At 39.8% G+C, this 16,231-nt stretch overlaps 1 protein-coding gene across 1 annotated transcript in view; it reads left to right on the top strand.

Moving 5' to 3' along the window:
* The window catches only part of bicc1 (BicC family RNA binding protein 1), a 111,370-nt gene extending 96,149 nt beyond the window's left edge, over positions 1-15,221 (top strand). The window contains exons 15-21 of the mRNA XM_088351530.1: positions 1,837-1,996; positions 2,066-2,105; positions 2,183-2,337; positions 3,335-3,497; positions 5,560-5,723; positions 10,980-11,079; positions 11,154-15,221. Of these exons, the coding sequence (XP_088207656.1) occupies positions 1,837-1,996; positions 2,066-2,105; positions 2,183-2,337; positions 3,335-3,497; positions 5,560-5,723; positions 10,980-11,079; positions 11,154-11,281 (910 nt within the window). The 3' untranslated portion in view covers positions 11,282-15,221. The remainder of the gene's footprint in view (positions 1-1,836; positions 1,997-2,065; positions 2,106-2,182; positions 2,338-3,334; positions 3,498-5,559; positions 5,724-10,979; positions 11,080-11,153) is intronic.
* The last annotated feature ends 1,010 nt before the right edge of the window (positions 15,222-16,231 follow it).

The following is a 16,231-nucleotide window of genomic DNA, read 5'->3' on the forward strand; positions in this document are numbered from 1 at the left end:
TTGGAACACATCGGCTTTCCGCGTCCGATTTTGTGCTTTCAACCACTATTTTTTTAGGATTATGTCAAGGTCACACCTGGGGTGTCTAAGGTTTTTCATCGGATAGCCAATGACAAGAAAACAAAAGATGCAAAGGCCATTTTTAATGTCTTTCAAGCACATAGAAATCGGTGATTTAGGTAATGATTGTTGACATACATTTTGTTCATTGAGTTTCAGGTTTTACTACATTTTGGGGTGGTCCAGAATCGAGACCCTGAAATACACCAGGAAATATGGGCCGCTTCTCTTAAAAGCAGCAAAACTCCATATTAACATTAGGGATCGATCACTATGTTTTTTTCAGGGCTGGTACAGATTATTAGTATTAAGAGAGGCTGATTACAGATATTAGGAGCCGAAATTCCTTTGCTGTATTGGCGTAAAATGTTTTAGTAATGCAAAAAGAAACAAAGAGTTTTTGTTATGTATTCAAGTCAACTTTAATAGCTCTCTGGAACGCTTTTTAGCAAATAAATTACAATTTCAACACGACTAACATGGCTAATATTTCTCTTAAACCAAAAACCAACAGTGCAGGAAATAAAATTAGGCTTACCAGCAACTACTATAAAAGTAAATTAAAAAAAAACTTCATTTAATCCCTGAAACTTTTTCAGCAGATAATTTACAATTTCAACACAACTAATATAATTAATCTTTCACTTAAAACAAAAACGTGGGTACACAAAACTTAAATAGCTCCCCTATTTCTTTAGAATAAATAAATGTCAATACAAATCCGTAGGCAGTTGCTTGAGAAATATTAATTTTGACCTCTACACAAGAGTGGATGTTTGCTTATGAAAATAATCACCTTAATTCGCCACAATTTAGGTATAAATATTGTTTCTTAGTATCTAATTGAAAATAGTTTGATTATTTGGAAAATGCCTCATTTGTACATGCAACGGTCCATAAAATGGTGTAAGGACCGCCAAGTATAGCCCCGAGGCTATTGTTTGGACCCCAGTAGGTTACACTGAATTAGTAGGAAGCTGAAAACCTTTCACTATGTTTTTTTCTCTGATAGTTCTACTAAATTATTGGAAAACCTTTATGTGTGGTGAACTTAATTACAATTAAAACATTGCAACGTTTTGCAAATATGAATAAGAAATTTGAGTTAAAGTTAGTTTTTAAAGTGTTAAAAATACACCTTGTCATGGCCTTTATGGTTAGTTTTTTTATGAGCTTTTCAGCCCAAACTTACACAGAAAACAACCAGAAAATGTTGGTGCTAATTAAAATGTATTTTTGTGACTGAAGTCACCTAAAACTATTATAAATTCAGTGAAATATTAAATAAAATATTTCTACTAAATGAATCCAATGTCGATTTTTTTTGAGGGTCTGGTTGGCTCTGATGCAGGGGTCATCAACGTGGTCCACACGGACACCAGGGGATCCTTTAAGAACACCTCAGTAGCTTAAGGCCTGGTTCTAAAACCATATCATGGTTTTCTATTTCTGTTAAAATTTCAAATTTTCTAACTGGTATGAAGCTGAGGGGTTGACTGAGCCTATTTTAACTTCTAATATCTATACCATAGTAATAATATATTAATGACATGTCATTTACAACTGCGTATCAAACTGGTTTCCCATACGCTTATTGGTTACAGAAAGTAGCTCTCAGCTTCAATAAGGTTGGAGAACCTGCTTTATTATTAAATTGCATTGCAGTCAGCCAGAGATAGATATGTCATGGCAAATGTTTTCTGTTAAAACAATTTTTGAATATTTGTTCTGAACATAAACTAAAGATTTCCTTGAACTTTGATATTTTCTGCATAGTTCCGATTGTCTCCTTTCGGACGCGGACTCCAGTTCCTCGGACAGTCCTGTGGCCGATAAGCGTGCGCCAGGCAGCGAGCGGGCGGCCGAGCGAGCAGCCCAGCTGAATGAGCGGGAGCGCATCCGCCTGGTGCCGCAGACTTCCTTTGCGAACATGCAGGTGCCTGCAAACATATGAAAAACATCAGCATGGGCACACAGAAAAAATAATGACTATTTGTATTTGCAGGCATTCGATTATGAGCAGAAAAAGCTGCTGGCAACTAAAGGTAAGTCCGTATCCATAGCTTCAAGGGATTGTATTGCGTCCCTTATCTCTAATTGTTTAAACTCTGCGTTTTTGCAGCTATGTTGAAGAAACCTGTGGTGACAGAGGTGCGGACACCAACCAACACATGGAGCGGTCTCGGATTCTCCAAGTCCATGCCGGCCGAAACCATCAAGGAGCTGAGGAGAGCCAATCACGTTCCATATAAGCCAAGCATGAGCACCACCTATGAGGTGAAACCCCTGCATCCCTACATCAGCTCATTTTGGACCTTACGTGTCAATGTTGATAGGTACCTCTTCATACGAGCTTAATTTGTTCCAGGATCGTGATTGTAGCTCGAATTGCTCGTGTAATGAGTGTATTTCCTCAATGTAAAATGATTAAAAACTAATTGGTCCTTTTCCATCCTCCCAAAACCAACCAGGTAAACCCTAAATAGCTATGAAAAAACATCCTCCTGATCACTAAAAACACATTCAAGTAGTTAATTAAAAAATACTGAAATGAGATATAAAACGGTTTTACAATTCAAGTTTATTATAAGCACAGAGGAAGTCGGCGTAACAGAAGTTTATGTGCTGTGTGTAGGAAGGGGTGGGGCGGGTTGCATCGAGGATTGACTGAGATCATAGCTGTCGGTATAGATTGCTAATATTGTCAGATCTAACCAAATCGTCCAGTCTGCCGGACTTGAGTCTAGAGGATCTGTACCACTATATTGTAAATGAAGTTCCCCCATATACCTGTCCTGATCTCAAAGTTATAAAAGTCTGGATGCCTACCAGTTCTCCGTCGTGGTTGGGTTCCTGGGGGGCACATCTCGTAATGGCAGAGGTAAGACACAAACGTTAGCTCTGGCAATATGTTTTATCCAGTGTGCCATCAAATCCCAACTCGTCTGAAGTCAAAAGCTGCTCACATTTTTTATTATTTTAATTTTATCTCCAATAACACTAGCAAACTTGCATCAAAATTACTCAGAGACACATAAAACACCCCTTGTAAAAAATGCTAACTGCAAATCCTGGAGTACTATGAGGGCTGCCAGTCCCTCCAATTGATAGCAGCTATCCGTTGCCGTATAAGTCACGGTTATATTTTGTCGTAGTTATTGATATGCTTATCCAACTGTGTGTGTTTAATGTGCTCGTATAAAGAAGGTGCCACTGTATAATATCGACTGTTGCGCCAGGCTAGTCTAATATATGGGTCATTTTCCCCCCTTAGGGTTCCCCGCTGACGATGTCCCGTGCCGGCAGCCGCGAAGGCGTGGCTAACGGCAGCGATTCAGACAACTGGCGGGACAGGAACGGAACCTCAAATGGGCTGCAGCCTCATGCTGAGTTTCCTGCCGCCGTCAGCAGCCCGAAAAGGAAGCAGAATAAATCGGGTCAGCTGATGAGTTCCCTCATGATTTGTTTACTCATTATCGAGTAGTCAGATTAAGGTGCTTTAGCACTTGATGATTAGAAAAAATTGGTGTTTTTCCTGAGCGGATGAGGCCCTCGAGTGGCAGCTGCTCTTCATTCCGCATCATTACACCTGGTCAGAAAAGCCAATTTTCTGTGCAGTTGCCATGGCAATTGGCCTGCTTGACATTTGCAAGTATGAACTGACCGTGAAATGACACAATTATTTTTTTTTCAGTCTTGTCAATTATCAATTGAGCCTCTAGCAGACTGTTTCTCTTCTTGTGCAAGACGTTTAGCCATTTTAATAGACAACCACTACTGTATTTTTTACTAATTATCTTATTTTGTTTTCCTTTTTTCTATTTTTTTAAGTTTTGTTTGTAATAAAATAGGAGAAATAAAATGATCTGATTTTGTCTTAATTGTTTTTAACAAAAAATGTAATAAAATAATAAAAGGTAACTAATAACTAAAATAGAAAAACAATTAGCATTTTTATTTGTGTACAAACCGCATTTTCTATACCTAAAAAGAACTCAAACTTTGGGTCTGCGTTCAAAACAATGTTTTACCATATTTGTGCAATGACCGATCAGTCGAAAAATCGCAAAACATTGAATGCATTAGAAATTAAACCCAGGTCACGGTGGGGAGAGTGCCAAAATCTTGACCACTATTGACATAAATGACATACAACAAGGCATTAACTATTGTGTCATTATTACACTATTTGTAGGTATAAGAGACGAATGGGAAAAACAGAAGATTGTCCTGAAAGATAGAAATAGATGCAAAAAAGCAAGACAAGGGAAACAACTCTTTGGTGTATCTGATAATGAATCAGACAGTTAATAAATGCATTTTGAATTTTATGTTGGCACCATGTCCAACCGCAAAGTATGAGTCAAGGCAAAGTGAAACACACCAAAGAAAAAATTGAGGTGTGCATTGTAAATGAGTGCGCGTTATAATGTACATGAATAAATACGGTAATTTAGGAAAAACTACTCAAAATTATAATTCGTTGAAAGAGGTATTTTAAAATAACAAGTAAAGTTATCTGATATGACTAATGGCGAATAATGTTACATTTTATTTTTTGTGTTAAAAAAAAATCATCGAAACACACTTAAAATTATAGTAACAAAATTAGGGGGGAGAATAATAACAATATGAGATGTTATATCAAACATTTTATGTTGACCTGAAAAACAATTTATTTATTAAAATATAATGGAGAAAAATAATAAGGTCAAACAAGAAAAGTAAACTCCTCTACCTACAGAGCATGTTTTTTTTCTCTCACCGTGATAAAAGTTACGAATGTAACTACGGTTCTTTGAGTCCCGTACGACCACTAGAGGGTCTTGTCACTCAGAATCATTGTGTTCATGTTAGAAGATTCCGTCGGTAACAAACCTGTGGTGATACTGAAATTGGATAAAACTTCCTGGGCCAACCTCGTTTTCATAAGTGACTCATTTGGTATGCATTTCTTGAACTGCAGATACATGAAAGCAGCATTCAGATCTTAAAGCATCGTCTCTAATGGTTGCTAGGGACTAAATAGTTATTTCCTTTTCCTCTTTTTCCTACTATTCTTCTTTTACTTGCCCTATTTGTGAGTTCTCATCTCATTAGCTGCACTGCTTATCCCCAGTAAGGTCGCGGGGGTGCTGGAGCCCATCCCAGCAATCATCGGGCAGTGGGCAGGGGACACCCTGAACTGGTTGCCAGCCAATCGCAGGGCACACGGGGACAGACAACTCACTCGCTCATTCACATCTAGGACCGGCCAATTTACCTGAAATGCATGTTTTTGGAATGTGGGAGGAAACCAGAGTGCCCGGAGGAAACCCACGCAAGCATGGGGAGAACATACAAACTCCGTACAGGAAGTCTGGAGCTGGATTTGAACCCACGCAGGAGGTTCCCATGACTTGAACTGTGCCGCACATGCGCTAACGACTGCGCCGCCGTGCTGCCCCTATTTGTGAGTTGTACTCATTAAATTAATTTTGTTATGTTTTCGTAATGCAGCGGCTGAACATTACCTGAGCAGCAGCAACTACATGGACTGCATCTCATCAGTGACGGGCAGCAATGGCTGCAGCCTCAATTCCTCTTTCAAAGGTTCGGACTTGCCCGAACTTTTCAGCAAGCTCGGCTTGGGGAAGTACACCGACGTTTTTCAACAACAGGAGGTGAGCCCAGTTTGCCAGTCTAGGTGGATAAATGCAAATTCTGTGAGTTGGTCCCGAAATTTGATTAGCTGGTATTAAGCCTTGTGTGAGAAGAGTTTAATCACTGCTATTATTTGAGTTATATAGACAGTGGTAAAACAGTCCGGCATTGTCAGGCATTCTCCTTGTGCAAGGTTGTTGGGGTTGTTAGTAAGCTGAGGTGAAAGTTTTTCTTCTTGAAAAAGAGCCAGAATTGCCATCACTACTTTAAGGACCCAGCCTAACTGACCCACGAGCCAAACAACCCCTTCTGCCGGCATTCCTATCCCGCCACGGACCGGTAACAGCCTTCCCATTCAGCTGTGAAAGAATGGCCACCTGTAGCGAATGGCTATGAAAAATAAAAAAAAAGACGCCCCGCCTCACCAGCTCTTGCCGCCAATAAGTGATGCCAGCTCGGTAGCCTAGATGGTAGGGCGCCCGCTCCGAGACTGGGAGGTCGCTGGTTCAAGCCTCGGCCGAGTCATACCTAGCCTTACAACATTGGTACTCATTGCCTCCCTGCTTGGCGCTCGGCATTAAGGGTTGGAATTGGGGGGTTTGGTCACCTAATGACCTCGCTACAGTCTAACTGTACGGGTCAGTTGTATCGACATTTCGTTCTGTGTGCATGGTTACAAAGAATGACAATAAAAGTAAATTCTATTCTTCTATTAGACGCGCACCGGCCTGGTCCAATAACCAATTGTAACGCACACATTTCAGCAAACCATGGCCCCTAAGTAGAATACCTGGTATTGCCAGGCCACGCTTCTCAATTTTGTTGGTATTTATTGGGGGTGCCTTGACACAAAACAAGCTAAAGACACTGACAGAGCCCTGAATTACTACTGTGTGAATTTTCACAAAAATAGGCTCTGCCGTTTCAGAGCCTATAAGTCACATATTTGAATTTATAATGTATAAGAGTGAAAAGTTTGTAAACTATCACATCATCATCAGTTTCCTTCTCCTATTTTCTTGTTACTTTCACTCTGCTGAGCATTAAAAACTAAAATTTATACTTTAATACCTCTACATACAGGCTGCTTGTCTTAAGAGAAATTTAATGAATGAGATGGCATTCATGTCAAAATCTTGCATGACATACAAGGAAAAATCCAAGTGACGAGCTAGAGACTGCTCACTGCCATATTTAGCTCTTGTAAGTTAGCGCATGCGTGTTTCACGTGCAATTCAAGATACAAGCACAATTCTGTCACAAATTAAACTCGCTTGTCAAGGTATCACAATTTTTTTTTTTTTCATTTTTATCATCCACTTTACTGAAATTATTAAAGTAGAAAGAACTTAGGTATTTCGTTCATGTATTATAGCAAAACTGCAAGGCCAGGAGTTCAATCCCTAAGGGGCCGGTCACACAACCGTTTGCGGCTGAATCACGGCTAAAATTTTGCGTTTTTTTTTTGCCCGTGGTTGCCCGCGATGGAAAATGCGCAAAATTGGCCAACCCGCTGTTCATCGGTGGTATGCCCGCAAAACAGACGCCGGCGACTGTTCCGCTTCCTCATCGCGTCATTTCCGCGTCATTTTCTCGTGTGGACCACGGGTATAAAAGCTCCCGAGCCGGTGTTGTGCCCAAATCCGACTCCTACGCAAACCACCCCACCCCCCACCCCCCTCGCGTGAACGCGCATTCTGCTGCGATCGCTTTTGTTGGAAGCGTGCATTGACGTTGGTGACTTTTTCATCCGCGTTAACAAACGCATTTTGTAGAATACGATCGCACTTTATTGTTTAAATAAACGCGTTATATAGACTAGGATCTCCCAATTGTTATAATTAGCTCGCTTTATTGTTTTAATAATCGTTTTATATAGAATACGATCGCTTTTGTTGGAAGCGCAGCAGAATGCGCGTTCACGCGAGGGGGGGAGGGTTTTATATACGGTGTGCATTACCGTTCGATTACGTTCACAACAAAAACAAAGACGGAATGGTTTAAGTTGTATTACATTCCCAACAAATGCAAGACGAAGTGGTTTTGGTTATATGTTCGCCATTACATTCCCTAAAAGTGATATAAAAGTGAGATAAAACAAGGTAAAAGTGGTTGTAGTAGCGAGGGGATGCAAATCTCGGCAGGGATGTATTTCTCGGCATAACACCGGGCTGTAGAAATCATAACCGCTCAAGACACAGTCCCGTGAAGATCAAGATTTCAAGCTATGGCACCGAAGAAGCCAATATGTTATTATTGTAATAGTTTTTCATTTTTATTTTATTATCTTGTTATGAAATGAAAAGAAATGTCAAGAAATAAAAATGGATTAAGACGAGGTCACTACGCTGACGGGGATCCATGTTCACCCCCTTGACGTCTCGAGCACAACTGACGTGTGCTCGGCAAATCGCGCTGTATATACGCGGAGAAAGGCGTTTGACCGTCACACGCGTAACACGCTAATTTCACGTAATAACACCGCGATACAGGCGCAGAACATGCTATTACCATGCTCCTTCCACGATTACCCGCTGAAATTTCCCGTCCTACCCATGTGTAACCACGCCCTGGCCGCGGCCAGAGCACGTCGTTCCGCGTCATTTCCGCGTCATTACCTCTTGTGCCGCCCGAGGTTAACACGTGCTCAAAGTTTTGAGCAGCGCAAAACTTTTTCGCGCGGCCAACCGCGTGTGAATTTCCGACCGCGAGTAAAGCACTGCTGTATCTCGTCTTTATGGCGCTCTCAAATCGTCCAACAGCGCCCAACAGTCTGCTTCACGTCCAGAAATTTCTGGCCGTGATTCAGCCTCGATACGGCCTTGAAAGGCTGTGTACCCGCGCTCTAAAGAATTGAGCAGCGCAAAACTTTTTCGCGCTGCCACCAGCGCGTGAATTTCCGACCGCGTGTTAAGCACTGCTGTATCTCGTCTGTATGGCGATCTCAAAGCGTCCAATAGCGTCCGCCTCACAGGCAGAAATTTCTGGCCGTGATTCAGCCGCAAACGGCTGTGTGACCGGGCCCTAAGATTTTACAATATTTGTAATTTTGGATTGAAATACAATAAAGTGCAAAAACCTATGAACCAAAAACAACACTTCAAGAAGTAATTGTTGTATGGCTGCAACAATGAATTGCCAAAATTGATTAAAAGCGTTGGCAACAAATTTCATCTTCATTGTGTCGCCTGATTTATTTTCATTTATTTGTGACTGTAGTGTAGTTGGGCTGTTGCGCTATATAAATACAGACCATTTACCATTTGATGGGAGACGCTTGTAGTACCACTTTCATCCAACAGAGAGCAACTCGAGACCACATTTTGTGACTTTCTTTTGGTCCGGCAATGAATTTTAAGTTGCACTTTAGTCCGGCAGAGGGCGCCACAAGACGGTATATCGATGCATGAATGAACGAATGATTGGCTTCGTATAATTGTCTTTATACGAGTATAACAAAATTGCAGGACGTCTCTTTCAGTGCAAGTAAAAAACATTAAAAAGGTAAACAAGGATAAAAACGTTAAAATTGCACATGGTACTCATATTCTTTTTTGGCAAAAAAGTATCTTACAGTATTTTCACACAATAAGGCACATCCTGTTAAATGGCGCACTTTCCGTATCTAGTTTTATTCCTGTGTTTATCAACACATCCGGCGCACCGGCTCAAAACTGAGTCAGGTTGTAGTTTAAATACTTGTCGGATTTCGTTTTCCAGCTTCCTCCAACTTGCTAACCTTCGAATCGTTAATCTTCAATTCTGTTGCGGCTGCTCGGTTTCGATGTTCTTTCGCATAGAAATCAACACACATCGGCAGACAAAAACAAGGAAAGCATTTAATGGAGGGAAATTAAGGTTTTGGATTGAATTAATATTTAGGGAGGACAACTCTCTTCAGCCTGTAGCACAATAACTTTCTAATTATTAGATACACGACGGCATTGTTATCCATGAGCACTTCCGCTAACAATGCATTGCATATGACATCTCGTGTCCTCTTGCACAGAAGCAGGATATGATGGTTAACAAATAGGAGACACTCAAAGTCACAGACGATGCATAGAAGTTACATTTAGTTGGAATCGTGAATGATCTCACCAAAACAGGATTCCACCCCAAAAGTGTTGTAATTCTTGACTGGGCCAAGGCTCGAACCTGTGACTTCCCATTCTCGGGAGTGGGCGCTTAATCCTAAGGGCACAGAGCTGGTTTCTGTCAGTTGATCCGCATGAGAGACTTTGCGCACTGCCCAATAGGGCGGCGCCCTACATTTTGAATGAAATCTGAGACTTATATAATAATAATAATAATAATAATTTCCTTTGTATTGTCATTCTTTGTAACAATGTACACAGAACGAAATGTCGATACACCTGACCCGTTGTAGCGAGCCGATGCAGCCGCAGCCAACAGAGGGCGCCGCCATTTTACCAATGTTATAAGTCTTAGGTATGACTCGGCCGAGGCGCGAACCAGCAACCTCCCAGTCTCAAAGCGGGCGCCCTACCATCTAGGCTACTGAGCTGGTATATGTGCGCCTTATGGCCGTAAAAATATGGTACATTCAGTGGCTTGCAAAACTATTTGGCCCCCTTGAACTTTGTGACCTTTTGCCACATTTCAGACTTCAAAGATCAAGATATAAAGCTGTTATTTCTTGTGAAGCATCAACAATAAGTGGGACACAATCATTAAGTGAAACACACTTTATTGGATATTTTAAACTTTTTTAACAAATAAAAAAACGAAAAAGTGGGTGTGCAAAATTATAATTAAAATTGTATATTATAATTACTGCAGGTGTATAGCATACATTTGTATGCATTTTTTGTGTATTGTTAAGCTGTTTGACAGACACTTGGATTTGTTATTGTTTTATATTACAGGAAATTCTAGTCATTTGTGCTCTATTTTTCTACCTGTCCAAAACTTAAAGAGGTAATTTCAAAAGTGTTTGTTTTTTTAAATTGGAAAAAATAATTGACCGATTCAGCGATTATTAAAGTAATTGTAAGTTGCAGCCTTACTATGTTTGTATCCGTCCAAAAACTTTGAATTAAGAAATTAAAAATGTGTTTTTTAGTTATCCGATTCATCAAAAAATGTATCTACCAATTTATCGATTATTATTATTATAAACGTTACTTGCAGCCCTAATATCCTTGTTGTATGATACAATTTCGAATTAATATCATCTCAGGTGCCATCGAAAACCTTTTTGCAGGCTACGATTTTGACATATGTGCCTTACATTGTCTGATGGTGAATTCCAGATCGACCTCCAGACATTCCTGACTCTGACCGACCAGGACCTTAAGGAACTGGGCATCACCACTTTTGGCGCCCGCAGGAAAATGCTACTTGCCATTTCAGGTATTACACCTGACTTCATTCCCTTGACTTTGCTGACTCACATAGTTTGTAACTCGTTCCCTTTTTCATCCCAGAACTCAACAAAAACCGCCGCAAACTTTTTGACCCGCCGCTCCGGTCGTCCTTCCTGGAAGGGGGTGCCAGCGGCCGCCTCTCCCGACAGTTCCACGCCGACATGGCAAGCGTTAGCGGCCGGTGGTAGGCCAAACTTCCCCTGCCCTGCAAAAGCACCATCCTTTTTCCACGGCACCTCGCTACATTTTCATCTTTTTTGTTTGTTTTTTTGGGGGGGGAGCCTAGACTGTCGACAGACAGCGCCATCTTGTATAAACATTCAGCTCGAAGCCATAGTTTGCCAACTGACGTTGGCAGGGAAATAAGGGATTCCTGAGGTTGGGCGTCCGTGTCTATCAGCAGCGTTCGTGCAGTTTTTTTAGGGAACGGGCAGAATGATTAGTACAATCATTTTAGCCACCGACACCACTGCAGCCGTGTCGGTGACATGCACTTTAAGGTTACTAGACTTTTGCCTGTGAACGCTTTTATTGCTTCAATTGAAATAATGAGAATAATAGTAACTATGCATCGGTCTTATAAAGCATGGATGATTATTTTTTTGTTTCCTCTTTCTTCGTACCGAGCCAAATGTAAGCACTTAACCAGCCTCTTTGGGTCAGTTTGGGGAGGGGGAGTGTTGTCGAACCGAGTGCAAAGTTATGGAGGACCGATCCTGCCATAGATTGAAATATATGGCTAAATAAATAAATAGCTACAACTTGTATTTTGTCGTTGTATTTTGTGCAAATTGTATTTTATAGTTTTTACATTTTGTTAACGTTGTATTAAAAGTTACTTAAATGCGATGGGCGGGTAAAACTAGCTGAGCTTTCCCCCTATTGGTTGATCGACAAGTGCACTGTTTAACTGCAATGCCTTTCGTATTTCCACTGAGCAGCCATAACTGATCAACCTATAGGTGAAAACCTTAGCCAGTTTGACCTGGCCTTTTATTTAAATGACATTTGTTGTGACAAAATATACCAAGAACAAAATACGAGGATAAAATATAACATGGACAAACTACAATTGTTGCAAAATACAACAAGAACAAAGTAAAACAATGACAAAATGCAATGAGGACAAAACGCAAAATAGACAAATGCAATGTGGACAAAATGTAACAACAAAATTTGTCAAAAAAATACAGTAACAACAAAATACGACAAATTAAAATTTGTACAAAATACAACACTAATATACAACGACAATATACAACAACGTCAAAATACGACAAAATAGAATTTGTACAAAGTACAATGACAAAATACAACGGGGACCTTGTGCAACAAGGACAAAATACAACGAGGACCATGTACAACAAGGACAAAATACAACAATGACAATATAGAACAATGTCAAAATACGACCAAATACAATTTGTACAAAATACAACGACTAAGTACTGCAAGGACCAAAAAGTACAAAAAGAAAAAAGTGCATCGAGGATTAAGTCCAAATACAACAACAGTACAATACAATTTGTACAAAATATAACAACAAAATACAACGAGGACTACGTACAACAAGGAAAAAGTACATCTAGGACAAAGTCCAATCACAACAAAGTAGAAGGATGACAAAATACAACAACAAAATACAACAATGACAATCTTCAACAATGTCTAAATACGACAAAATACAATCTGTACAAAATACAACAACAAAATACAACAATGACAATATAGAACAATGACAAAATACGACAAAATACAATTTTTAGAAAATACAACGATAAAATACAACAAGGACCAAGTACAAAAAGGAAAAAGTACATCAAGTACAAACTCCAAATACAACAACGTCAAAATACAACCATGACAATATACAACGTCGTCCAAATACAACAAAATACAATTTGTACAAAATATAACAACAGAATACAGCGAGGACCAAGTACAACAAGGAAAAAGTACATCGAGAACATAGTCCAAATACAACAATGATAAAATACAATTCGTACAATATATAACAACAAAATACAACGAGGATCACTTACAACAGGGTAAAAGTACATTGAGGAGAAAGTCCAATCACGACAAAGTAGAAGGATGACAAAATACAACAACGACAAAATACCAAAATGACAACATAAAACAAAGTCAACAAAAATACAATCGGTAGGTATTTATGTTTTTATACATTTATTTCCACTTATGGCAGGATCGGTCCTCTATACAAAGTAGTATAGCGTACCACCAAAAAGTGTTTTTAGTTTAAACAAACATCCCAGTTCCCTGTTTATGTTCAGCAACTGTCGCCATCGTTTACGTCCTTAAATTTCCACAAACAAATTTCCTACTCATTTATAATCATTTTTGTTTGAAATACAGCAGTACGGGAAAAGGGTGGGCTGTATAAGGGAAATCCGTTTACATGTGTATTTTTTCTATGTTACAAATGACATATGATTTTTTTTTTTGTATATTATTACAGTTTGAGGTCCTTTTATTCTCAGTGTGGGGATCGCCCGTCTGTTCAATTTCAGTGTCAGCCCCTCGGAGGCCTCCAAATCCCACAATGCACTCCTCTGCCTTCCCTGCAGAGCTAGGAACTTCTTTAAAACCTCAAGTGCCAGTTCAGTTTTCTTTTCTTGAAGAGATATTTTGCTCTGACTGCACCTCAGAGAAAATATGAAAGCTGATCAAATGCAATACAAAGAGATGTTAGAATATTCCTTCGTTGCCATTTTGGTCGGGCTCACTTCGAAACTTAAAACCTTGTTAAGCAACATGCGTGGTAGTTTGCAAAAGGGGCCCTTAAAATATTTAAATTTGAAAGAAAAGTGCACTTTTTAATTTTTTTTTTCATTCATCTTTGACAGTATTAGAAATAAAGACTTTTATGTGTGTGTACAAAGTGCCTTAAAAGCAACTACCTATTGAAGGAAAATGCCAATAGAAAATCAAAAGTGCCTTGCCACATTTGTTACCTATATTTCATATTCACTTTTGTTTTATGGTAAACATGAGCCATTATTAAGATGGTCTCTAAAAACACTACAGTACAGTGAATGTAACATGCTTGCTAATGCTAATCAGGAATGGTTATGTTTTTGGACTCCGCAATTGTTGTTAAAAAGAGAAAATGAGGTCAAAATCTCCTCTAGTTTAAAGAAGATAATCAGATTATTATTGTGTTTGAAATATGAGTTTGAATGTTATTTCAGCTTGTGGCCGATCACAACAAAGTTTCAGGAAAGAGTTGAGTCGTGATTGGTTGCTTACCTGTGCTAAGACCGATTTTAAAAATGTGCTCACAAACACAATAATAATCAACCTGCCTTTATTTAGCATTGTGGATGCACGGAATCCAATTTTTTAAGATCACAGTCAAAAAGGTATACCCAGAAATAACCAAAAAGTCGGTTTATACCCGTAAATGTATTCGTTAGTTTGCTGCCGTGTTGAAAACTACGAGTACAAAACAAAAATTTGCATATCGCTCTGTTTCATACTCGTAAGTCCACCCGTGGTTTTTTGTTTGGTACCCGTAGGTTTGTCCTCGTCGTTTTTCAATTTTATGCTTATAGGTTTTTGTTTTATACTCCTAGTTTTTAACATGTATCGTCAGCAGGGTTTTTCGTGGTTGTTTTGTTACCATGCAGTTTTTGATTCACTCACACACAAAGAACCTTTTACGGGTACGAATCTTGATTTTACGTCTTTTTCTGGGTCCGCCGTTTGGACAGCGATCTTACGCCACTGATTTCCCTTTTTTAAAATACAACGATTTATCTGAGTTTTTTTTGTCCGGGATCATGAAGGGATAAAAAAGAAAACAATTTGACTTGCCAGCCAGCCTTTAAATTGTGTGTTTGTTGTCAAATTGGTTTTATCGGAAAAGGTCTTAATGCTGCAGTTTTATGGTACATTAATAAGGAATGTTAGACCACTAGAATATTTCTGTAACTTTTTTTTATGTTTCTCATATCTTTTTGGAAAAGTTGCACCAAAGGATTTGTTCAACGTGGCCAAAAAAACTCTTGTTGGCAGTTTTTATTCCAGTTGTCTTATCTTAAAGAGTATTTTTGTGTTAGTCGGGCAAAAAAATGATATTTTAAATAAATGTATGCAAAAAAATCATTCTGTTTCTTGTGGTTTGTCTAGAAATTGTCTATGGTGTGTGTCAAGACCGGAACAAGCGGTAGGCCCAAATGCGTAACGTTTCACACAATGCTTTATTAAGGAATCGGGGACAGGGGAAAATACAGCGATCTGGTGCTCGTTAGACAGGTGGAACAGGAAGCCCCCGCAGCCGTTTACAGATGGCGAGGCGGACAGCGCGGCCGAAGAGCCAAGACAGGGTCGTGGACCGGACAAGTCAGGCAGCCGGGACGGGATAACAGAGCGTGTTCGGAGATCGGAACAAGTCGGGTAGCCGGGACGAGCGGGAAGCCAGGAATCGATACAGGAAACAGAATCATGAAGGATACGGGTAGCCGGGACAGGAGAACAGAGCTTGGATCGGGAATCGATACAGGAAACAGAATCGGGCAGGATACGGATAGCCGGGAAAGTACAACGAAGCTCGGATCCGGGATCGATACAGGAAACAGAATCAGGCAGGATACAGGTAGCCGGCACAGGAGAACGGAGCTTGGATCAGGTAACGATACAGGAAACAGTTCGGGATCAAAACGGGAGTCAAATGTGCTTGCCTTGCATGCGCTGAGGTTCGCTGACGGACTGACCCCGAGTGAATGAGACTGACGTGCTCAAATGGGAGGAGGACTAACAGGGAACGAGTGGCAGCTGGGGCTGAAAGGGTAAGCGCAGTTGTGGGTGATTGACAAATCCTGACAGTGGTGTGTGTTTACTTTTTATTGCAACATTATTATCATTATTAGTGTTATTAGAACTTGGTCTAGTTTTTCTAAGCACTACGTTATAATTATTTTTTGCCTATTCATCCTGATAATCTTTTATATATTTTTTTGTCTTCAAAGTCTTTGTGTTACATGTTTACCCTGGAGTGCCATGTCTAATCTTGTCGCATACAATGATTCACGACGTTGATATGAATGAAAATTCTAATTCTAATTCATGAGCTTATGACCCACTTGCATTTTCTTCCCACCTCAGCTTATTATTCC

This window comes from Urocampus carinirostris, chromosome 13, assembly GCF_059441175.1.
Source record: "Urocampus carinirostris isolate Australia breed hairy pipefish chromosome 13, RoL_Ucar_1.0, whole genome shotgun sequence".
Lineage (NCBI taxonomy): Eukaryota > Metazoa > Chordata > Actinopteri > Syngnathiformes > Syngnathidae > Urocampus > Urocampus carinirostris.